We start from the raw sequence: 25,432 nt of genomic DNA, 5'->3' as shown, positions 1-25,432 counted from the left end.
TAACCACTGTTTTTATTTACTGGCACAGTAAGAAGGTCCGGGTCTGACCTTTCATGTCCTCCCCTGCTGCAGAGCCCTCAGGATGAGCGAGCACGCACGCCCACAAACACTGTTGGTGCCCCTCAAAGTGGATGATCGCCTCCCTACATGATTATTTCTTGTGAAGTGCCAAATTTTGTTTACAATTTTGTGAAGTGCGGAGGTCACTCTAGGATTTTTCATATCAAGACAGCAAGGAGGGGGAAAAAATAATAGAAAATACACATTTCTGTCTCTCTCTCTATGAGGCTCTTCCTGTGGCAGGTTGTGTAAAATGACAGATTGCGAGTGTGAAATCCAAGCTATTTAGGGGAAATGGTAAACATGATCAAAAACCTATTCAAATACAAACACAAAAGCAATGTGAATGTTATCCATCTCCAAAGGTTAGGCAACACTGTTGTCTGTGCAGTTGTAGAGGGTGATGATATCACAAAATGGACTGTCTGTTAGACAAATGTATTGATCGCAGAGCAGATTGGCCTCAATTGATCAGCAATGCAGGGTGTGCTGTTCATGTGTGTAAACATCACTGCGGTCGGGTATGTTTAACTTTTAAGATGCACTATGCAGAAATCACACCGCAATTTCCTGGTTGCCAAAATTCAGTCTGTGACAAAATAAGCAAGTATAGTGTAGACTAGAGAATCATTGTACCATCTAAACCGCTGTTGTATACAGTACCTGACCAAAAGTGTGTGGACACCTGCTCGTCGCACATCTCATTCCAAAATCATGGGCATTAATATGGAGTTGGTCTGCCTTTGCTCCTATAACAGCCTCCATTCTTCTGGGAAGGCTTTCCACTAGATGCTGGAACATTGCTGCAGGGACTTGCTTCCATTCAGCCACTCAAGCATTAGTGAGGTCTGGCATTGATGTTGGGCAATTAGGCCTGGCTTGCAGTTGGCATTCCAATTCATCCCAAAGGTGTTCGATGGGGTTGAGGTCAGGGCTCTAATACAGGCCAGTCAAGTTCTTCCACACCGATCTCGACAAACAATTTCTGAATGAACCTCAATTTGTGCACGGGGGCATTGTCATGCTAAAAGGGCCTTCACCAAAATGTTGGAAGCACAGAATCGTCTAGAATGTTATTGTAAGCTGTAACGTTAAGATTTCCATTCACTGGAACTAATGGGCCAAGCACAAACCATGAAAAACAGCCCCAGTCCATTGTTCCTCCTCCACCATACTTTAAAGTTGGCTCTATGCATTTGGGGAGGTAGCATTCTCCTGGCATCCGCCAAACCCAGATTCGTCCGTCAGACTGCCAGATGATGAAGCATGATTCATCACTCCAGAGATTGCATTTCCACTGATCCAGAGTAAAATGGGAGCGAGCTTTACACCACTCCAGCCCTCGCTTGGCAATCTTAGGCTTGTGTGCGGCTTTTGCAACTGATTGAGTCTGTAATACCAACCTGTTTCAAGCAGACTACCATAGTCCCTGTGCACAAGAACACTAAGGTAACCTGCCTAAATGACTACAGACCTGTAGCACTCACGTCCGTAGCCATGAAGTGCTTTGAAAGGCTGGTAATGGCTCGCATCAACACCATTATCCCAGAAACCCTAGACCCACTCCAATTTGCATTCCGCCCCAACAGATCCACAGATGATGCAATCTCTATTGCACTCCACACTGCTCTTGCCCACCTGGACAAAAGGAGCACCTACGTGAGAATTATATTTCTTAACTACAGCACAGTGTTCAACACCATAGTACCCTCAGAGCTCATCACTAAGCTAAGGATCCTGGGACTAAACACCTCCCTCTGTAACTGGATCCTGACGGGCCGCCCCCAGGTGGTGAGGGTAGGTAGCAACACATCTGCCACGCTGATCCTCAACACTGGAGCCCCTCAGGGGTGCATGCTCAGTCCCCTCCTGTACTCCCTGTTCACCCACGACTGCGTGGCCAGACACGCCTCCAATAACCTTATTAAGTTTGCAGACGACAACAGTGGTAGGCCTGATCCCCAACAACGACGAGACAGCCTATAGGGAGGAGGTCAGAGACCTGGCCATGTGGTGCCAGAATAACAACCTATCCCTCAACATCACCAAGACTAAGGAGATGATTGTGGACTACAGGAAAAGGAGGACCGAGCACGCCCCCATTCCCATCGACAGGGCTGTAGTGGAGCAGATTGAGAGCTTCAAGTTCCTTGGTGTCCACATCACCAACAAACTAGAATGGTCCAAACACACCAAGAGGGCACGACAAAGCCTATTCCCCCTCAGGAAACTAGAAAGATTTGGCATGGGTCCTCAGATCCTCAAAAAGGTTCTACAGCTGCAACAGAGAGCATCCTGACTGGTATGGCAACTGCTCGGCCTCCGACCGCAAGGCACTACAGAGTGTAGGGCGTACGGCCCAGTACATCACTGGGGCTAAGCTGCCTGCCATCCAGGACCTCTAAATCAGGCGGTGTCAAAGGAAGGCCCTAAAATTTGTCAAAGACCCCAGCCATAGACTCTCTACTACCGCATGGTAAGCGGTACAGGAGCGCCAAGTCTTGGACCTCCAAGACTCCTGAACAGGTAACCAAATGGCTACTCGGACTATTTGCATTGTGCCCCCCCAAAACTCCTCTTTTACGCTGCTGCTAACCTCGGTTTATCATATATGCATAGTCACTTTAACTCTTCATTCATGTACACACTACCTCAATTAGCCCGACCAACCGGTGTTCCCGCACATTGGCTACCCGGACCATCTGTATTGTGTCCCGCCACCCACCACCCACCAACCCCTCTTTTACGCTACTGCTACTCTCTGTTCATCATATATGCATAGTCACTTTAACCATACCTACATGTACATACTACCTCAATCAGCCTGACTAACCAGTGTCTGTATATAGCCTCGCTACTGTTATTTCTCACAGTCTTTCTTACTGTTGTTTTTATTTCTTTACTTATCTATTGTTCACCTAATACCTTTTTTAACTTAGACATTGCACTGTTGGTTAGAGCCTGTAAGTAAGCATTTCACTGTAAGGTCTACTACACCTGTTGTATTCTGCGCAGGTGACAAATAAACTTTGAATTGATTTGACACCTGTATTTGGGGAGTTTATGTTCAAATCGGGTTCAAGTACGGGCTCTGGCTGGGCCACTCGCCAGAAGCCACTCCTGTGTTGTCTTGGCTGTGTGCTTAGGGTCGTTGTCCTGTTGGAAGATGAACCTTCACCCCAGTCTGAGGTCCTGAGCAGGTTTTCATCAAGGATCTCGGTACTTTGCTCCGTCCATATTTCCCACGATACTGAAAAGTCTCCCAGTCCCTGCCGCTGAAAAACATCCCCACAGCATGATGCTGTCACCACCATGATTCACCTTAGGGATGGTGCCAGGGTTTCCTCCAGACGTGACGCTTGGTATTCAGGCTAAAGAGTTCAATCTTGGTTTCATCAGACCAGAGAATCTTGTTTCTCTTGTTTCTCATGAGAGTCCTTTATATACCTTTTGGCAAACTCCAAGAGGACTGTCATGCCTTTTACTGAAGAGTGGCATCCGTCTGGCCACTCTACCATAAAGGCCTGATTGGTGGAGTGCTGCAGAGATGGTTGTCATTCTGAAAGGGTCTCCCATCTCCACAGAGGAACTCTGGAGCTCTGTCACAGTGACCATTGGGTTCTTGGACAACTCCTAGGTGGCCAGCTCTAGGAAGAGTCTTGGTGGTTCCCAACTTCTTCCATATAAGAATGATGGAGGGCAATGTGTTCTTGGGGACCTTCAATGCGGCAGACGTTTTTTGTTACCCTTCCCCAGATCTGTGCCTCGACACAATCCTGTCTCGGAGCTCTATGGACAATTCCTTCGAACTCATGGCTTGGTTTTTGCTCTGACATGCACTGTCAACTGTGGGACCTTATATAGACAGGTGTGTGCCTTTCCAAATCATGTCCAATTAATTTAAATTTACCACATGTGGATTCCAATGAAGTTGTAGAAACATCAAGGATGATCAATGGAAACAACTTAAATGATCATAGCAAAGGATCTGAATACCTATATAAATAAGACATTTCTGTTTTCTATTTTTAATACACTTGTAAACATTTCTAAAAACCTGTTTTCGCTTTGTCATTATGGGGTATTGTGTGAAGATTGATAAGGAAAAACATGTAAATCAATTTTAGTTTAAGGCTGCAATGTGACAAAATGTGGAAAAGGGGAAGGGGTCTGAATACTTTGAATGCATCTTTTCAATAACCAAAAATATTGTATTTTTAGCTGGTGTACAAAACCGAAAGTAAAAGACGCACTAAAAACTTAGCAGGAAGCATAGAAATAGCACATCACAGATCTACCACTTCTTAGACTTCCTTTCAATGAGTGTGTGTGTGTGTTTCACTATTTTCTGATCATCATAGGGCTAATCTCCTGCGCATGCCGACACCCTAAGAACCCAAGTCTTATTTTCTTTCCATATCTGATATTTTTTTCCTGACTGTCCACACTCAGTTTTACATGTGACCCCTATCAGATGTGTGCATTCACATTGATGTAGCCTCTGAAGTATCACACATACTCAATTCTCATTTCCTGTCACTGTTCCTTTCAATTTTGTGCAGTTGTTGTTGTGGTAACGGCAGGTCATGTGCTAACAATCTGAGCGTCCAGACTGAGGTCACATATGGAGCATCAGAATGGTTTCTACTAAATGTGTATGTGATCAATAAAATGTTATTTGAATGAATGCAAGCATGACTAAGTCGCTTTGGATAAAAAGAGTCTTCAAAATGGCATATATTATTGTTAAATGACCGACTCATCAAAGCAGAAAAGGACAAAGCTGCTAATTTACTCAAATCACTGACCACCTCCCTGAAGGCTCATGGCAAAGCAGGGCCAGGGCTCAAAACAAGACAGACAAACAGCAATCCCTTTTACAAATCTACAAACTGCTCATCTCACAGTCATTGGAATATCAACTTCAGTACCAACTTTGGAAATCTGATTATTAGAAAAAGACTCACTATATACACATGTGCTTCAGTAGAGCAGCTACAGTACATTTGGCGATTGCACTCTTTCCATTAGTACCCTTTGGTGCTAGACAGAGGACAATGGGCTCTGCAATGAGAACCAGCCACCAGCCCATATTGCTGACATACAGCCTGCATCCCAGATGGAGGGCTGAGGTGAAATGAAGGCCACACACCACTTCTGTACTTCCATCTCCTCAATGTGTTGAATAATATCATGGTATTTTTGGGGTATCCGGATATTCGTAATAGATGCAACATCAAATTGTTGTAAAGAAGCTAGATAGCCAATACTCCATTCATTTGAAACAGCCTACCTGTTGGTTGATCATTGTAGCCTAATCCTTCTCATTTAGCCAATGTAATTCTGAAATTTTGATTCCATTTTGTATCGATTAGAAATCTCCCACTTAACTTGCTACACATGGAGCCTCTGTAGCGCCACTTGGATTGAGCTACGTGTGAAATGTGTGTAGACTATCGGTATGTCTATTTAAAATGGGGCGCACTCAAAAACTCTATTTTATAAAGATGACAAATTTAATGGTGTATCCTTGTAGGCTACGTAGCAATGTCACAGATAACAATGAAAATGCTTTGTCTAAAGTTAAAATAGGCCTATATTTTTTTTCTCTCTAAAAAATGAACACACTACCAAGTAATCAAATACTGTTCGGATATTTGAATAACTGTGCCCATTCTTATATAGGACTATAGTCACTCACAGATAGTACTGTAGCGAGGTCAGTGATCATACTAAGCTCAAGTTGATCTAATATAAAAGCCAGATATAAGAGGGCTATATGAGCAAATGCAATTCTGCAGCTAGGAAAGCCCTGAAGGCGAGTCCAATTACATTTACACACACATCCTAATGGGTTCACCAACTAACAGACAACTTGACATGAAAGACAGATTACCAAGGCTGCTTTGTTTATTGCTAAATCAACAAACAAACATGTGAAGAGATTTTCCCTTTTTTGCAAATCAAAATCTTACTGCTAGAGGTTTTACTAACTTCTCCTTAAACCTAGACTGAAAAAAAATGTGAAATACTCACGTAGGAAGTGCTTTTCCAGTAAGGCAATTTCCAGGTGGCCTTTCACCTCATTGAGTCCATCTGTCTCAGTCCTCTGATAGTCCTGGATGGCTGCAGCCATAGCAAGTGTCCCCGGACCAGCCTGGATGTGGGCACACACACACACACACAAGAACACGCAGTGAGGAGAGAAGAATAACCTCCCTGCCAATGTGAGCTACTGTAGACTCTGGTTCAAAACACCGGCACACAGCACCTCAAAACTCTCACACACACGTAGATAAATGCAGGCACGCTGACTGCAGAAGACTCCATTTCACCTTGCAGTTTCTCCCTGCACCATCCAGCCTAGCTCAAACTGCGGTGTAATTGTGTATGCAGACTATCATCTGAATCATGACCCAACACACACACAGAGAGAGAGAGAGAGAGACAGAGAGACAAACAGAGACAGAGAGAGAGAGAGACAGAGACAGAGACAGAGAGAGAGAGATAGAGACAGACAGAGAGCGAGCGAAACAAAGAATATTGTGAAAGTACACAAGGATAGCCACAGAGTTACATTGAGATAGTAACTAGTGTTGGTACTGTGCTACTCAAAAAGAGGGGAGGAAAACATCTAGATGACTTTATTTCAGATCCTCTCAGCAGGGGGATAAGAATAAGAATAAGCAAAGACAGCTTGTGTCAGAAGGTGGGAAATCAGCACACTTTGGTAACGATGAGTGGGAGAGGAAGATACCACAAGCCCAGCTTTGATTAAAAGGTCTCCTCTCAGATGAATAAAGCTAGTACATTTCGACAAGGGATATTATAATTCGCTACTGTACTACAACGTACTGTGTAATTTATTAATGAATAAGACTCGTCAAAGCCAGGTCTCAGTCTTCCACTATTACACTGAAACAAGTTAGAAACAATGACTGACACGAGAAGAATATTGACAGACATTGTGAAACATGTCAAGACACACATCCCTTACGGACCTTTAACATGACAACCAGAACAAAACATTCCATTCATACAATTGTCTTCAACATGAACGTCTGAGCACCGATAAGGCGGTGTGTAGGTAGAAACTGCTACATGATGTTAATCAATGATTGCATACGGCACATATTTTCCAAACTCTATTTTAGCTTAGAATATGCCATATCTAGGCCAGATTTAAGGCTACTTTAAGAGTGCAATTATGATGGGAAAGTAGTGCTCGTCTGCTCTGTAAAATGTAGTAATAGGAGTACATTAACACCATCCCTCGCACCATTACCCAGAGAAGCAGTGACCCAATTCACTAAGTCTGCTAATTGAGAAATGGGTCCTATTAATGTACATTCATTTATTCCATCTGTGTAAATTAGACCTCACTGTTAATTATATGTACCCCATAAAAGTGCAACAAAGTACAACAAAACGAGTTAAACAGTGACATTACAGGCCTGCTATGCCTACCTGTTGGTTGATCATTGTCGCCTAATCCTTCTCATTTAGCCAATGTAATTCTGTAATTTTGATTCCATTTTGCATCGATTAGAAATCTCCCACTTAACTTGCTACACATGGAGCCTCTGTAGCGCCACTTGGATTGAGCTACGTGTGAAAGTGTGTAGACTACCTGTATGTATTTTTTATTATTATTATTTTTTTAAATGGGGCGCACTCAAAAACTCTATTTTATAAAAATGTCAAATTGAATGGTCTACCCTTGTAGGCTATGTAGCAATGTCACAGATAACAATGAAAATGCTTTGTATAAAGTTAAAATAGGTAGGCTGTGGAGATAAATACAGTTGCTTGCAAAGGTATTCATCCCCTTGACATTTTTACTATTTTGTTGCATTACAACCTGTCATTTAAATGGATTTTTATTTGGATATCATGTAATGGACATACACAAAATTGTCCAAATTGTTTCCAAAAATTCAAAAACGGAAAAGTGGTGCGTGCATATGTATTCAACAGCTTTGCTATGAAGTCCCTGAATAAGATCTGGTGTAGGGTTGCAAAGGGTTGGACATTTTTTGGTAAATTTCTGGAATTTTTCTGGAAATTTTCCATGGGATGTTAAGCCCATGTGGGTTTTAGCTTGCTTGAGCCTGCTAACCGAGGAGTGTTAATTCACCCGTTTCCATACATGTTTCATTTTAAAACATTTATCTTACAAAGGAGTTGTTTAATCTAACTGCTTAACTTTTATCTGTACATGGAATTTGATTTGTTTTTGTATCTTTACAGGAAAATGCCACGGGCACCATCTGATGTGTGGAGACATTTCACTGCAGCTAATGTAGAAGGAAAAGCTGTGAACATTTGCAAATACTGTGCCAAATCACATGTGAGGAATGCAACAACGATGCAGAATCATCTGGCCAAGTGCATAAAGTTCCCTCAGCGCTCACAACAAGCAACCTCTAACAATAGTCCCTCTACTTCTATTTGAGGTGAAAATGATGAATCAGACACCTTTTCGATAGCAAAAGCTCATGTTCCTCCTGGTATCAGAAGTTTTTTTTTCTTGCTCAAGCTGTGTATGCAAATGGTTCACCTCTGATACTCACAGGCAATGTGTATTGGAAGACATTTCTGAATGTTCTTCACGCAGCATACACCCCTCCAACCAGACATGCTTTATCTACTCATTTCCTGGATGCAGAGTTCAACAGAGTTCAAATGAAGGTCAAGCAAATCATAGAGAAAGCAGAATGTATTGTAATAATATCTGATGGGTGGTTGAATGTTTGTGGGCAAGGAATAATTAACTACATCATCTCCACCCCTCAACCAGTGTTCTACAAGAGCACATACACAAGGGACAACAGACACACCGGTCTCTACATCGCAGATGAGCTGAAGGCAGCCATCAATGATCACAGAAGGTATTTGCATTGGCGACAGGCAATGCTGCAAACATGAAGGCTGCTTTGTCTAAAGTGGAGGAGTCCTAGCCTCACATCACACCTATTGGCTGTGCTGCTCATGCATTGAATCTGCTCGTTAAGGACGTCATGGCACTGAAAACAATGGATACACTCTACAAGAGAGCCAAGGAAATGGTTTGGTATTTGAAGGGTCATCAAGTTATAGCAGCAATCTACCTCACCAAGCAAAGTGAGAAGAATAAGAGCACCACATTGAAGCTGCCCAGCAACACCTGTTAGGGTGGTCTTGTTGTCATGTTTGACAGTCTCCTGGAGGGGAAGGAGTCTCTCCAAGCACAGTATGCTGATATGGACAGACCAATCAAGATTATCCTCTTGGATGATGTATTTTGGGAGAGAGTGGTAAGCAGCATGAAACCTGTAGCAGTAGCCATTGCACGGATTGAGGGAGACAATGCCATCCTGTCTGATGTTCAGACTCTGCTTGCAGATGTAAGAGAAGAAATCCGTACTGCCCTGCTCACTTCACTGATTCTCCAAGCAGAGGAAACTGTAGTTCTGAAATACAAAAAAAAACATGAAGACTTCTGCCTGAAGCCCATACATGCTGCAGCATACATGTTGGACCCCAAGTATGCTGGCAAGAGCATCCTGTCTGGTGCAGAGATCAACAAGGCCTATGGTGTCATCACTAACGTGTCTCACCACCTTGGCCTGGATGAGGACAAGGTTCTTGGCAGTCTGACCAAGTACACTTCCAAGCAAGGGCTTTGGGATGGAGTTGCAATATGGCAGTCATGCCAACATCTCATCAGCCACCTGCTGGAAGGGACCGTGGATCTGAGGCTTTTTCCCGTTGCCTCGATCATCCTCCAAATCACACCAACATCAGCCAACTCAGAGAGCAACTGGTCCATGTTTGGGAACACACACACCAAAGCACGCATCAGGCTGACCAATACAAGCGTTGAAAAATTGGCGGCCATCTAGGCAGATTTGAGACTTTTTGAGCCTGACAACAAGCCATCTACAACAAGGTTGGAAAGTGACAGTGAAGAGTCAGAGTCTGACGTTCAAGAGGTGGACATTGTGGTCCAGGGAGAAGACATGGAAGCTTGAGAAGAAGACAACCACAGCTTTAGTTTCTAGACTATCGTTTTACAGATGTATGTTGAAAACGCTTTTGGGAGATGCGATGGATCATTGGGGATCATTCAATATTTCCTTTCTTTTGTTGTTCAGTGAAATCATCATGTGAAGAGTCAACCCATTTATTTAAAGTTCAATTTGTAACTAAATAGTGTGTGATGACGTGATCAAATGACTCATAACTTTGATCTGTTTGAAATCATAGTTTGAAATGAAAGATATTTCTCCATCTTCAAACTTCTTCAAAAAAGAAGTTATCAACCTCGCTCAAAAAAATAAGAACATGAAAGCACAAGAATATGCAGACAAATGAAATAAGATAATTGAAAAATACTTGTTCTTCTCATGCACTAAGCGAAGTTGAGTTGGCCGGTAGTATGCTGCAGCTAGGCCCTGGTCTGCTCTAGTCTGACTAAGGCCTGCAGTGACGCAGACAGCGATTGGACAGCTTTCTCTCAATCCTTGAGTGGACTAAAATCAACAGAAAGGGGTTTGCATAAACGTCAAAAGGAAGACATTATGGGCGAAATTCCCCCGAAACTGGCGGCGGCACCTCGAGATGGCTAGTGGGTGGACTTCATGAAGTGATCTGGAAGAAACTAGATTAGGAATGCAAAACAATGACATATTTTGTTTGAGAGAGAATTAGGGGAAGTGAAGTCTGAAGAGATACAATTTCTGTGGTTATATTATAATACCAATATTCACTTACAGGAGCACTCACAGGGTCTTGCAGTTCTTCAGTGTCTTTAATTTTCAGCAAGGGCTTAGGCTTCATCAGGATCTCTTCGCTACATTCAGTGTCAGATGTGTTGGGCGATTCACCAAGATCCAGGAACACATCTGGCCGTTGGCCCCGAAACCGGATTTTGTCCAATCGCTTTAGCATGTTCAACACAGTCGTCTTGGTCTTTATCTTAACGTGGCATATGGCATCCCTGCAGGGACAAAAAGGAAGAAAGACAAGTGATTACAATCAAATATTTTACCGGCAACTCACTGACCAGGGCACGTCTCCATGAGATAAAAAGGTTGAATTGTCTTCAATAAAAATATCTGAAAATTCTATGAGCAATTTGAAATGCCAACTCAAAGATTCCTGTGCAACAATATAGTACTTACTTGTGCACTTCACATGACGTTGCATTCTATTACAGGCATCAGGATGGTATGAATTGCATCCACATAGTCATTCAATTCAGCATGACATAATTTCTCTGCAATCTCCTACGGGAGAAATAAAAACCTCTACTCATATCAGTAATGAGACTTATTGGAGAATGAACAACTCCCATATCACTTATCCCTATGATAAGACAATGGAAACATTGAATACTTCAGCCTTACAAGGAAATTAAGATACAATAAACATTCAGTATTATGATAGCCAAATGTCTATATTCTACCTTCTTAACTTTGACCCCTTGTAATCTAGAATCCACTATTCTAAAAAGTATTCTTTCTCCAAAACTTAACTGGATGGTTATACATGTTGCACCAGCTTCCTAAAGTAGGGTCCGAGTGGTATGAGTCCAATGAGCTTGTGACAGAAGGCGTGCGGGTGAGTTAGGCAATCATTTTAGGACTGGACCGCCCCTGCATGATCTCTTTACTGTATGTAGGTAAGAGAGAAAGCTGGACCCTTTAGCCTCTGCCCAGACAGCGAGATCGGGAAGAGACTGAAAGACGGAGTGGAAAAGATAGAAAGCGAAAAAGAGAGAAAGAGATGTGCTACACAGCCAAATTTCATCATCGCACCATAGCACCCATTCATCATGAGACGGGTGAAAAGTTGCCCTTTATAACATTAGATCCCAAGTTTAAATTTAGGAGGAATTAAAATCTTAGATCCTGCATTTCCACCCAGAGCACAGAAGAAAGCCAATCAGAAGTACAGAATTGGAACCCGCCCTCAGGAGTGCTAACAGACTGACCTATAGTATAAAACATGTCCTGGGATCAAACATGTGTTGCCTGCTCTGGAAATTAACTGAATACAAATATAAAATGAAACATGCAACAATGTCAAAGATTTAACGGAGTTACAGATCATAAGGAAATCAGTCAATTGAAATAAATTCATTAGGCCCTAATTTATGGATGTCACATGACTGGGAATACAGATATGCATCTGTTGGTCACAGATACCTTTAAAAAAAGTAAGAGGTCTGGATCAGAAAACCAGCCAGTATCTGGTGTTACCACCATTTGCCTCACGCAGCACGACATCTCCTTCGTATAGAGTTGATCAAGCAGTTGATTGTGGCCCTTGGAATGTTGTCCCACTCCTCTTCAATGGCTGTGCGAAATTTCTGGATATTGGCAGAAACTAAAACACTCTGACGTACACGTCGATCGAGAGCATCCAATACATGCTTAATGGGTGAGAATGCCGGCCATGGAAGAACTGGGACAATTTCAGCTTCCAGGAATTGTGCATAGATCCTTGTGCATCATTATGCTGAAACATGGCATGGCGGCAGATGAATAGCAAGACAATGGGCCTCAGCATCTCGTCATGGTATCTCTGTGCATTCAAATTGCCATTGATAAAATGCAATTGTGTTTGCTGTCCATAGCTTATGCCTGCCATACCATAACCCCACCGTCACCATGGGACAATCTGTTCACAACATTCACACCTGCAAACCGCTCGCCCACAAGACACCACACACATAGTCTGTGGTTGAGAGGCCAGTGGGACGTACTGCCAAGTTCTCTAAAACGACATTGGAGGTGGCTTATGGTAGAGAAATGACCATTACATTCTCTGGCAACACCTCTGGTGGGCATTCCTGCAGTCAGCATGCCAATTGCACGCTCTACTAAAATTTGAGACATGTGTGGCATTGTATTGTGTGACAAAACTGTACATTTTAGAGTGGCCTTTTATTGTCCCCACCTGTACACCTGTGTAATGATCATGCTGTTAAACCAGCTTCTTGATATGCCACACCTGTCAGGTGGATGGATTATCTTGGCAAAGGAGAAATGCTCACTAACATGGAAGTAAACTCATTTGTATACAGAATGAGAGAAATATACTTTTTGTCCTTATGGAAAATCTCTGGGATCTTATATTTCAGTTCATGAAAAACTTGACATGTTTCCTTAATAATTTTGTCCAGTGTATAAAGCTCCAGGGTAGTCCGTCTCATTCTAGATCCAGCTCACGGACGACAGGCCTCATGTCGTAATGAATGATACTATCAGAGGTTTATAGTGGCAGCCTGTCCATTATCCCACAGGAGTGGGGTGCTGGGGAGGGATCATCAATCAACAAACACAATCAGTGGGTTGGACAAGATCGGCCTGTGCAAGTCACGCACCTATTTCCTCCGGTTAACCATTAATAACCATATAACCATTAATCTTTTTGAGTTAAGGGGTTTGACATAAGCTGATCCCTACAGATTGTAACAAAATCATAAGCAGAAAGGTGTTCATCTGTGTAAAGTAAATGGAGCAATGAGAAAGAACCTCAATCTTTTACGCCAGGGATCATCGACTAGATTCAGCAGTGAGACAATTATTTCTTCAGTGGATGGTCAGAACATCATACCAAATATATTTTAGACTGCAAATTGACCGCAAGAAGCCTAATATTTGACTAAAACAATCATTTCAAATTATGCTTACATTTGTATACAATAACATCTCTCCATTATACAAATAAAATAACCCCGCCAGTCATGGCAAGTTGCTCGGTAGGAAAGGGCCTCGTGGCTTGGTTTTTGCTCTGACATGCACTATCAACGGTAAGACCTTATATAGACAGGTGTGTGACTTTCCAAATCATGTCCAATCAATTGAGTTTACCACAGGTGGACCTCCAATCAAGTTGTAGAAATGTCACAAGGATGAGCAATGCAAACGAGATGCAGCCGAGCTCAATTTCAAGTCTCATACCAAAGGGTCTGAATACGTATGTAAATAAGGTGTTTTTTTTACTTGTAATACATTTGCAAAAATTGTTGCACAACAATTTAAGTCAGTTATTCATAATGTTTGTCAAAGTATGATATATTTGGGCTTGAAATGACATCCAAACTGCCCACTTTGTGTAAGTCAAATCAAATCAACATTTATTGGTCACATACACAGAGGCTCAGATGTTATCACAGTTGCAGAGAAATGTTTGTTTCTAGCTCCAACAGTGCAGCAATAAATAAAAACAATACACACAATCCATAAAAATAAATATAATTATATAGGATGAGCCATGACTAGAATACACTATATACATATAAAGTGGGTGGAACAGTATGTAAACGTTATTAAAGTGACCAGTGTTTAATGAATATGTACATACGGCAGCAGTCTCTGAACAGGGTGGCGTACCGGATGGTAGTTGGCTAGAACAGGGACTAAGGTTCAGGGCAGGATACTCGGCGGTGGCCAGCTAGTGATGACTGTTTAACAGTCTGATGGCCTTGAAATTAAAGCTGTTTCGCAGTCTCTCTGTCCCAGCTTTATGCACCTGTATTGTACTGCCTTCTAGATAGTAGCTGGGTGAACAGGCCGTGGATCAGGTGGCTGATGTCCTTGATGATCTTCTTGGCCTTCCTTTGACACAAGGTGCTGTATATGTCCTGGAGGGAATGTTGTGTGCCCTGGTATTGCGTTGGGCTGACCACACCACCCTTTGGAGAGCCCTGTCATTGCGGACAGTGCAATTGCTGTACCAGGCAGTGATACAGCCCGACAGGATGCTCTCAATGGTGCATCTGTAGAAGTTTGTGAGAGAGTCTTAGGGGCCAAGTTGAATTTCTTCAGCCTCCTGAGGTTGAAGAGGCACTGTTGCGCCTGAATCAAATAACATTTTATTAGTCACATGCGCCAAATACAACATGTGACGAATAAAATTTCACCTTACATTGAAATACTTACAAAGTGACTACGCATAGATGACAGAGTAGCAGTGGTGTAAAAAGGGGCAATGCAAATAGTCTGGGTAGCCATTTGACTAGACGTTCAGGAGCCTTATGGCTTGGGGGTAGAAGCTGTTTAGAAGCCCCTTGGACCTAGACTTGGCGCTCCGGTACCGCTTGCCGTGCGGCAGCAGAGAGAACAGTCTATGACTGGGGTGACTGGGGTCTTTGACAATTTTTAGGGCTTTCCTCTAACCCCGCCTGGTAAAGAGGTCCTGGATGGCAGGAAGCTTGGCCCCAGCGATGTTCCCGGGCCGTTCGCACTACCCTCTGTAGTGCCTTGCGGTTGGAGTCCAAGCAGTTGCAATACAAGGCAGTGATGCAACCAGACAGGATGCTCTCGATGGTGCAGCTGTAGAACCTTTTGAGGATCTGAGGACCCATGCCAAATCTTTTCAGTCTCCTGAGGGGGGAATAGGTTTTGTCGTGCCCTCTTCACAACTGTCTTGGGGTGCTTGGACCATGTTAGTTTGTTGGTGATGTGGACACCAAGGAACGTGGTCACACAGTATTCCGGAACAGCTGGTGCTCTCATGCATGTAGCATAGAAGTAGTTTAGCTCGTCTGGTAGGCTTGTGTCACTGGACAGCTCTATGCTGTGCTTCCCTGTTGTATTCGGCGCATGTGACTAATAAAATTTGATATGGTACTTAACTAGCCTCTCAAAGCACTTCAATGACAGGAGTGAGTGCTACAGGGCAATAGTAATTTAGTTCAGTTACCTTTGCTTTCTTGGGTACAGGAACAACGTTGGACATCTCAAAGCAAGTGGGGACAACAGACTGGCATATGGAGAGATTGAATATGTCCATAAACACTCCAGCCAGCTGGTCTGCACATGCTCCAAGGATGCAGCTTGGGATGCCGTCTGAGCCGGCAGCCTTGCGAGGGTTAACACGCATAAAATGACTTACTCCGTCGGCCGCGAAGAACGAGAGCACAGTCCTCATGACCTGCAGAGAGCCGGGACCAAAGTAACAAAGCCTACCATCAGTAACACACTACGCCGCCAGGGACTCAAATCTTGCAGTGCCAGACGTGTCCCCCTGCTTAAGCCAGTACATGTCCAGGCCTGTCTGAAATTTGCTAGAGAGCATTTGGATGATCCAGAAGAAGATTGGGAGAATGTCATATGGTCAGATGAAACCAAAATATAACTTTTTGTTAAAAACTCAACTCGTCGTGTTTGGAAGACAACGAATGCTATGTTGCATCCAAAGAACACCATAACTACTGTGAAGCATGGGGGTGGAAACATCATGCTTTGGGGCTGTTTTTCTGCAAAAGGACCAGGACGACCAGGACGACTAAAGGAAAGAATGAATGGGGCCATGTATCGTGAGATATATCGTGAGATTGAGTGAAAACCTCCTTCCATCGGCAAGGGCATTGAAGATGAAACGTGGCTGGGTCTTTCAGCATGACAATGATCCCAAACACATCGCCCGGGCAACGAAGGAGTGGCTTCGTAAGAAGCATTTCAAGGTCCTGGAGTGGCCTAGCCAGTCTCCAGATCTCAACCCCATAGAAAATCTATGGAGGGAGTTGAAAGTCTGTGTTGCCCAGCAACAGCCCCAAAACATCACTGCTCTAGAGGAGATCTGCATGGAGGAATGGGCCAAAATACCAGCAACAGTGTGTGAAAACCTTGTGAAGACTTACAGAAAACGTTTGACCTCTCATTGCCAACAAAAGGTATAAAACAAAGTATTGAGATAAGTATTTGGTCAATAAAAGTTTATTTTCCACCATAATTTGCAAATAAATTCATTCAAAATCCTACAATGTGATTTTCTGGAAAAAATATTCTAATTTTGTCTGTCATAGTTGAAGTGTACCTATGATGAAAATTACAGGCCTCTCATCTTTTTAACTGGGAGAACTTGCACAATTGGTGGCTGACTAAATACTTTTTTGCCCCACTGTAGCTGTGCCACTAGAGATTCTGGGTCGAGTCCAGGCTCTGTCGCAGCCGGCCCCGACCGGGAGGCCCATGGGGCTGCACACAATTGGCCAAGCGTCATCCGGGTTAAGGAGGGTTCGGCCGGCAGGGATATCCTTGTCTCATCGCGCTCTAGTGACTCCTGTGGTGGGCCGGGCGCAGTGCACGCTGACACGGTCGCCAGGTGTACGGTGTTGACTCCGACACATTGGTGCGGCTGGCTTCCGGGTTGGATGGGCATTGTGTCAAGAAGCAGTGCAGCTTGGTTGGGTTGTGTTTCGAAGGATGCATGGCTCTCGACCTTCGCCTCTCCCGAGTCCGTACGGGAGTTGCAGCGATGACACAAGACTGTAACTACTACCGATTGGATATCACGAAATTGGGGAGAAAAAAAGGGGTGAAAACACACAAAAATAATAATCTTGAAGCATAGATTCCGATTGGTCAGACTAACCGTTAACAGCCCTTACCACGGGAGCTTCCTGTTTTAAGATTATGCCTATAGGTGGGGAGGAGCAGAATGAAGGCGTGATCTGATTTGCAGGGGGGTGAGAGAAGGACTTGTGTTGCGCATGTAGCACAGGAGATGTCTTTTCCTATGATGTGACACATTCTTTTCAGTCTACGTTTCATTTCAGGGCTGGGTTTTAGTTGAACGTTACCACCCACCAGCATGGCATTGTTTATTAATCAGAAAGAGCTTCAAAGTTATTCCTTTTCACGACTGAGATAAGCCAAACAGCCTTGTGTCCACTTGGCCGACTGACCCATGGAGCAAACTAAAATACCAGAAAATTATCATAATCCATTGGATAATTTGTAAATGTTCACTTATTTTTTTAGCTAATCTGTTATATATATGACCATTTTATAAAATGGTATAATTGCGTGGTATGATAGCATTTTGCAAACGAGCTCCCCCCGTCGCCCGAAGATGAATGGTTTTGCCCACTAAAGTTGCTTCACTGCTTTAATTGGTGTAACATTAGATATAAACCCCAAGTGTCTTCCAGATAATGAAAAGGCTCCCGCAAAAAAACAAACAGAATTCAAGAAGAGATCATGAGCAAAGCCATTGTAGCCTAACATTTCACTTCCCCCATGAGAACAATGAGCACGGGTTGACTTGGCTTTGTAGTACCGGGGCATGCTAGCAGCCTACCTACCAAAATTTGCACCATTTTATTTTACCTTTATTTAACTAGGCAAGTTAGTTAAGAACAAATTCTTATTTTCAATGACGGCCTAGGTTAACTGCCTGTTCAAGGGCAGAACGACAGATTTGTACCTTGTCAGCTCAGGGATTTGAACTTGCAACCTTCCGGTTACTAGTCCAACCACTAGGCTACCCTGCCGCCCCATTGTCCATTACAATGTATAAATACACATATCAGGTATCTGTCAACAGTTATCCATATTACCGGAGCGGCATCTTATTCTAACTATTCTATTCTGAATTCGCAATTTATGTAAGATAAGAAAAATTTGAAGATAACAATAGTTGGCAAAGTCAAATCCATCTGTGGTGAAGTTCCCTAAATCAATGCTTATGGCAAATCCAGCTACAGAACCAGCCATAGAGCCAGCTGGCTAATCTTTTGAATATAGTTATGTTTTAAACAGTAACAACACATAACATTAGCTAGCTAGATAAGGTTAGCAAGATAGCTAGCTATGTAGATCAGGTTAGCATGCTAGCTAGCTACACTGACAGCTGTCAATGCCCTATTTGTCGATGTTTATCAACTCCACATGGAAACTCCCACACCGAATTTGTGAATATGTATAAGTAGACTTCGTCATTCTTCAGAGGTGTAACTTAAGTGAATTTCCTCTTTTCCTCTATTTTTTACAACAAAATTCAAGAGCTAGTCACATTGCATGCTCTTTTACAAAGAGCACATGGAGCAACCATGACGCGACTAACCACTGTTGAGCAGCACAAGAGAGTTGATCAAGTTACACTTAATTCACTGTTTGCTTGCTAAATATCTTATGAAATAAATTAACTAGGATGTGCCAAATACATTTTATCCAGTGATATATTTGGTTGAGATAGTTGTATATATTTGAGCTGGATTGGCTGTTCTTGCATTTAGTTTGTGCGCTTGTTAGCGTTTACCTAGCATCCGCTATGGGAATTTGCTATTACTTTTTTAGCATATATTTAAAAAAACATATAATACATTTGGAAAGATAGCGCCCCTTGTGTTTACTGCCAGTAATGCCATATACCCCAATATGGTACAGGAACAGTATGAAAATCATCTGGATACCGCCCAAACCTTGTAAATGGTTTCCATTGCAAGACGTATTGAATACAACCCTAGTGAAAGCCCATCACTCCAATTGTTTGGGCAGTTCAGTAATGCCATGGAATTCCCTATTTATTTTCTGTTCTTGTGTATAGACATGAGGGGGTTAATATAAGATGACAATATTATGGACTGTGTTATGGTATTAATGGAGGGGGGGTAGGATTATTGACAGCTGGGATATCCCAGGATGCCCAGCCCACCTCAGAATCTGAATGTTCCGGTGCAAGACGTTTGGGTGAGGTTTTATACAACACGTGTAGGCTATCATTTCACGATAACAATGTTGCACCTCACCAGATAATCATGAAGAACATTGTATAACTATTGTAAATCTGACACAAAATTATCCAGTTTTAGTCGTACTGATGGCTAACACAAGAGGCAATACTACATAATGAAAATAAATAACATGTATTGTAATTGTATCCAAAAACTTCAAATGCAGTCAGGGGAAGACACGTTGACAAGTTCTCTATCTAGAGTAGCCAATGAGTGCAGAATGAGAGCGTGATATCAAGTTAAACCAACGTCGTGCAATTAACCTAAATGAATTGCACGACACGACTATGCCTGTTGCACTTAGAACTATCGGGTTGAATAAATAAGAAGCGGTCAGAAAGTTTCTTACCCATAACGAAATCGGTAACAAAGTTTCATTAACGCTATCGTTACTCCGTAGGTCGCCTTTTCCCACCTGCCACCTTGTTTCAAAGAAACCCTCCGTTGGTCCGCCCGGCTCACGCCCAAGTATTTACATTGAACTCCATAAATAAAATTATCTTATGGCAAACAATGCAAGAGGTCCACACAAAAAAAGGGTGGGGGTGCGATGACGTCCCGCTGCGTTCTACGAGTTTTATGAACTCATTCGACAACAATACCCTGTTTAAAATGTATGTTGGAGCCTTACAGTGAATGAGGCGTTCACGCTACCAGGAAATTTCGTCAATGTCAGCGACTAAACTCTTAAAGGGGCCGCCAATTAATGTTTTCACAGAACAGAGTTTCTTTTCTACAGCAACTAGCTACACAAAGAAATGTCCTAAAATTAAAACGTGACACAGCTATAAATAAACGTACGTAGGAAGGGTGTTATAGGTATGGCCTATAGAGAGACTCACTGAAACTTTCACAAAAAAAGTTGTGATCTATTGACATGATAGAATAGTTTTTCCATTAACATTGACTGATAGAGCATATCATGTTTTCATTTCCAATGGTGTAAGGCCAATGGGTGAGAAGGATGGAGGCTGCAATGTGTGCATTTTAGGGTCTCATATGCTCACACCCAGTGGGTGATCACCTGTCTGTTGGGTGTCATGGGTATTTTGCTCAGGAGGAAAGGGGCTTCTGCAGGAAGGCTACATTGATGTGAAGGGTCAATGGGAGTATGGTGAAGGTCACTGGAGGTATGGTGAAGGTCACTGGAGGTATGGTGAAGGTCACTGGGGGTATGGTGAAGGTCACTGGGGGTATGGTGGAGTCTGAAAAAGGCTATAGGAGGACACCACTATGTTATACTGTGTTATGTACACTCCCTATCAAAAGTTTTAGGATACCTACTCATTCAAGGGTTTTTCTTTATTTTCTCCATTGTAGAATAATAGTGAAGACATCAACACTATGAAATAACACACATGGAATCATGTATTAACCAAAAAGTGTTAAACAAATCCAAATATATTTTATATATTTGAGATTCTTCTAATAGCCACCCTTTGCCTTGATGACAGCTTTGCACACTCTTGGCATTCTCTCAACCAGCTTCACCTGGAATGCTTTTCCAAAAGTGTTGAAGGAGTTCCCACATATGCTGAGCACTTGATGGCTGCTTTTCCAACTCATCCCAAAAAATCTACATTTTAAATCTCAATTGTATATATTATATATATTACAACATCTCAAACATGGAAAATAAAAGTACCTGAATACAAATGAAAAGGTCAAAAGATGAATGAAAAGTTAAACTGCCTAATCTCTTCTGCAGGCAGCACATGAAAAGGGTGGCTCCCTGTTGCTTCAGTTGTTGGGCCTGTTCCTCCTCCCAGGCAGCATTGTGAAGTTCTCACCACATACGACTGGTCATCATCAGGTAAGGAGAACCCCCTTAATGACTCTTTTAGGGTCCTTGATCACTGTAATGGGGGAACCTCCGTAAGTGTTTTTGTTCTCATGTCCTGTAGTGTTGGGCCTGCATTCTCCACCAAATGTGTCAGTGTGGGGTGAAGCTGAAAGTGAGGTATTTTTAGGGCTTCAAAGGACACAGCCACCGCTTCGCCAAACTTCTCCAGAAGTGTGCCCTTGTATATACTATCGTGCAATAGAAGCAGTGTACTGAGTATACTTGGTTTAAAATGTAGTAAAACAATCTACCACACCGGTAAAGTTCATATGTACTTTACCGGTATCTCTCTTCATTGTTCATGCATGTTACTTTTTTCTTCTAGGATATATTCAGAGCCTCGAATGTATTCCATTATAATGTCAATTCTGGCCTAGAGCTCTTGCAAAAAACCTAAACACGTTTCGAGATAGATTACAGGTGTTGTGTTCTACAATGACCACAAGTTGGCAGTATCACATTATACTTGCCAGCATCTTGTGAGTTGAACATATTTGATTTCTTCCAACACTGCAAATCATATTTCATTATTTTTGAAAAAAGGATGAATAAAAGTAAATGACATTGGTATATTTTCCCTAAAATACAGTAGAACATTTGGATGCACAGACATTTCTTCTAAAGTAGCCTACTGTGTACTACAGTGCATCCGGAAAGTATTCAGACCCCTTGACTTTTTCCACATGTTGTTACGTTACAGCATTGCTCTAAAATGTATTAAATATTTCTTTCCCCCTCATCATACCACACACAATAACCTGTTTTTGCTTTGCCATTATGGGTTTTCAGAAATGTTTTGCAAAATTTAAAAAATGAAATATTACATTTACATAAGTATTCAGACCCTTTACTCAGTACTTTGTTGAAGCACCTTTGGTAGCGATTACAGCCTCAAGTCTTCTTGGGTATTGTAACGGCATCCCCTCTCTGAGGAGAAGCGAGAAGGATCGGAGGACCAATGTACAGCGTGGTAAGTGTCCATAACGTTTATTTTAAGATATAAACGGAACACTATGAAAATACAAAACAATAAACGTGAACATGAACGAAACCGAACCAGTAGCGTGTGGCAACAAACACACACACGGAAACAAACACCCACAACTCAAAAGTGAAACCCAGGCTACCTAGGTATGATTCTCAATCAGAGACAACTAACGACACCTGCCTCTGATTGAGAACCATACTAGGCTGAACTCAAAACCCCAATATAGAAAAACACACAAACTGCCCACCCCAACTCACGCCCTGACCAAACTAAATAAATAAAAAACAAAGGAAATAAAGGTCAGAAAGTGACAGGTATGACACTACAAGCTTGGTACATCTGTATTTGGGGAGTTTCTCCCATTCCTCTCTGCAGGTCCTCTCAAGCTCTGTCAGGTTGGATGGGGAGCGTCACTGCACAGCTATTTTCACATCTCTCCAGAGAAGTTCGATCGGGTTCAAGTCCGGACTCTGTCTGGGGCACTCAAGGACATTTAGAGACTTGTCCCGAAGCCACTCCTGCAGTGCCTTGGCTGTATGTTTAGGGTTGTTGCCTTGTTGGAAGGTGAACATTCGCCCCAGTCTGAGGTCCTGAGCACTCTGGAGTGCTTTCGTCAAGGATCTCTCTGTACTTTGCTCCATTCATCTTTCCTTCGATCCTGCCACTGAAAAACATCCCCACAGCACGATGCTGCCACCACCATGTCTCACCGTAGGGATGGTGCCAAGTTTCATCCAGATGTGACTCTTGGCATTCAGGCCAAAGAGTTCAATCTTTTTTTTTATCAGATCAAGGCCTGCGTTCTTTAGGTGCGTTTTGGCAAACTCCAAGCTGGCTGTCATGAGCCTTTTACTGAGGAGTGGCTTCCGTCTGGCCACTCTACCATAAATGCCTGATTGGTGGAGTGCTGCAGAGATGGTTGTCCTTCTAGAAGGTTCTCCCATCTGCACATAGGAACTCTGAAGCTCTGTCAGAGTGACCATTGGGTTCTTGGTCCACTCCCTCACCAATGACCTTCTACCCCGATTGCTCAGTTTGACTGGGCAGACAGCTCTAATAAGAGTCTTGTTGGTTCCACTTTATTCTTGGGGACCTTCAATGCTGCAGACATTGTTTGGCACGCTTTCCCAGATCTGTGCCTCGACACGATCCTGTCCCGGAGCTCTATGGCATGGCTTGGTTTTTCCTCTGACATGCACTGTTCACTGTGGGGCCTTATATAGACAGGTGTGTGCCTTGTTCCAGCGTTCATTATCTCGTCACTCATGATGATCTCAGGAGAACCGTGGGTGTTGAAGATGTCCATCATCGCCTTGGAGGTGGTCTTACCAGTCTTGTCCTTGATGGGTATCATACAAAATGAGAATCTATTTTTGGTTCCAAGCACCCTTTTTAATGGGTTACGGAATGGAATTTAGAGTTAAACACATACTCTTCCTTTACTGATGTTAATGGGTATTGCCTCCACCCACTTGGTAAAGTGATCGGTCGGGTCAGACACCAGCTGTTGCCATTTCTGTATTTCGTGAAGGATCCGATGAGGTCCACCCCTAACATTTGTAGTGTTAGAAAGAAGATTACTTTACTTTATTCTTATCCGTATCTGTCTCATACATTATGCCGATTTTCATATTTGTAAGGATACTGACACACACACACATTCTATAATATTGAACTCTGCTGTGGTCAAAAAAATTTGTGTCCCAATTTGAATTGGGACACATACCGATCATGTGCCTTGGTTAAACAACTTTGATGCCACAGTCTTTGCCTTCTCAAACTTCTTGCAGGCTAGACAGGGTACTGACCTTTTGGCAAAAAGTGACAAATTGAAACATTGTTTGCTCTCTGATGTGACATTCATTGAAATCATAATAATTTCAGATTCAATAGAATGTGTTTGATAAACAAAAGGTTATTTCAATTGCCCAGATGTTCACCTCCTTGACAATTCCCCGTCAGAAGAAGCGTAGGCTGATTTGGCAATCATGCGCTTCACTCCGTAATGGCCAGCATGCATCTCGATCAGCACGGCCTCCTTCTCCTCCTTAGTAAAAATCACCCTCCTGTATAGTATAGCTGGCCATCCTTCCCCCGTAGGTACATATGCTTGCCAATCAAGTTGGAAGAGAAGAGTTGTTGAAATACTCAAGTCTAAGTACATTTGCACTTCTGTCTTTCTCTATCGTTCTCTGTCTGTCTTCCACTCTCTTGTTATTTGATGCCATACCATTTACTCCATTTCAGACATTATGAGCCATCCTCCCTCAGCAGCCTCCAATGAACTATATATATATATATATATATATATATATATATATATATATATATATATATATATATATATATATATATATATAGCATGTTGCTAGCTATATATATATATATATATAGCTAGCAACATGTAGTTGACCAACTAGCTAGATAGAAAATGGTTGTACATAGCTAAATCAGTCCAGTTATCTAATAGAAGTTAACTGCTGAACGTTACCCTGAATTTCTCTGAATGTTGCACCTTTTGTCGAGATCAGTGGTGCCTTCATAGTACTTTGCCTGATTAGAAAGATAAAAGAACATCTCTTCGAGGGATGCCAATGAAGTGCAAGCTAGCTAGCTAGCTAGCTAACATTAGCTAAATCAAACTGGCTGGCTGGCTAGCTAGCTGACTAGGCAGGCTGAGGTAAATAAGTACAGTAACAGTAGCTAGCAACGTCAATCTAAAAACAGCTTAAATTATTTCTTCCTATTTAACAATATGTTCTTATATAAAGACAAATATATGGAAAAGAAAGTGTTCTCTTTCCAGTATTTTAGGTCCTCTGAATCAACAGTGGTCACTGTCAAAAACAATGTCCTAGGAGAGCAGTGTCCTAGAAAAACACTGTCCTGGGAGAAAATGATTCTGAGGTAAGAATTTTGTGTGGAATGAGCGAGCACTTATGAGGGGAAATGGAACTGGAACTACCCGCGTTCTCCTTCCTTTGAGACCGCTATGAGGTAAAATAGAGCCAAGCAACCAGCATAGCAA

General features: G+C 42.5%; 2 protein-coding genes across 2 annotated transcripts in view; one reads left to right on the top strand and one right to left on the bottom strand.

Annotated features, from left to right (window-relative positions):
• Positions 1 to 20,232, bottom strand: part of LOC112218056 (GRAM domain-containing protein 4) — a 51,468-nt gene extending 31,236 nt beyond the window's left edge. The window contains exons 1-3 of the mRNA XM_042327728.1: positions 19,923 to 20,232; positions 10,828 to 11,041; positions 6,097 to 6,217 (exon numbers count right to left, since the gene is read on the bottom strand). Of these exons, the coding sequence (XP_042183662.1) occupies positions 6,097 to 6,217; positions 10,828 to 11,041; positions 19,923 to 19,951 (364 nt within the window). The 5' untranslated portion in view covers positions 19,952 to 20,232. The remainder of the gene's footprint in view (positions 1 to 6,096; positions 6,218 to 10,827; positions 11,042 to 19,922) is intronic.
• LOC112217841 (plasma membrane calcium-transporting ATPase 1-like) overlaps positions 19,430 to 25,432 on the top strand; it is a 51,748-nt gene continuing 45,745 nt past the window's right edge. Inside the window, exons 1-2 of the mRNA XM_024378464.2 lie at positions 19,430 to 19,529; positions 21,282 to 21,386. The gene's annotated coding sequence lies outside the window, so the exon portion shown is untranslated. The remainder of the gene's footprint in view (positions 19,530 to 21,281; positions 21,387 to 25,432) is intronic.

This window comes from Oncorhynchus tshawytscha, linkage group LG01, assembly GCF_018296145.1.
Source record: "Oncorhynchus tshawytscha isolate Ot180627B linkage group LG01, Otsh_v2.0, whole genome shotgun sequence".
In the NCBI taxonomy this organism is placed as follows: domain Eukaryota; kingdom Metazoa; phylum Chordata; class Actinopteri; order Salmoniformes; family Salmonidae; genus Oncorhynchus; species Oncorhynchus tshawytscha.
Note: the sequence above shows the minus strand (reverse complement) of the source record. Positions and strands in the feature narration are given on the sequence as shown.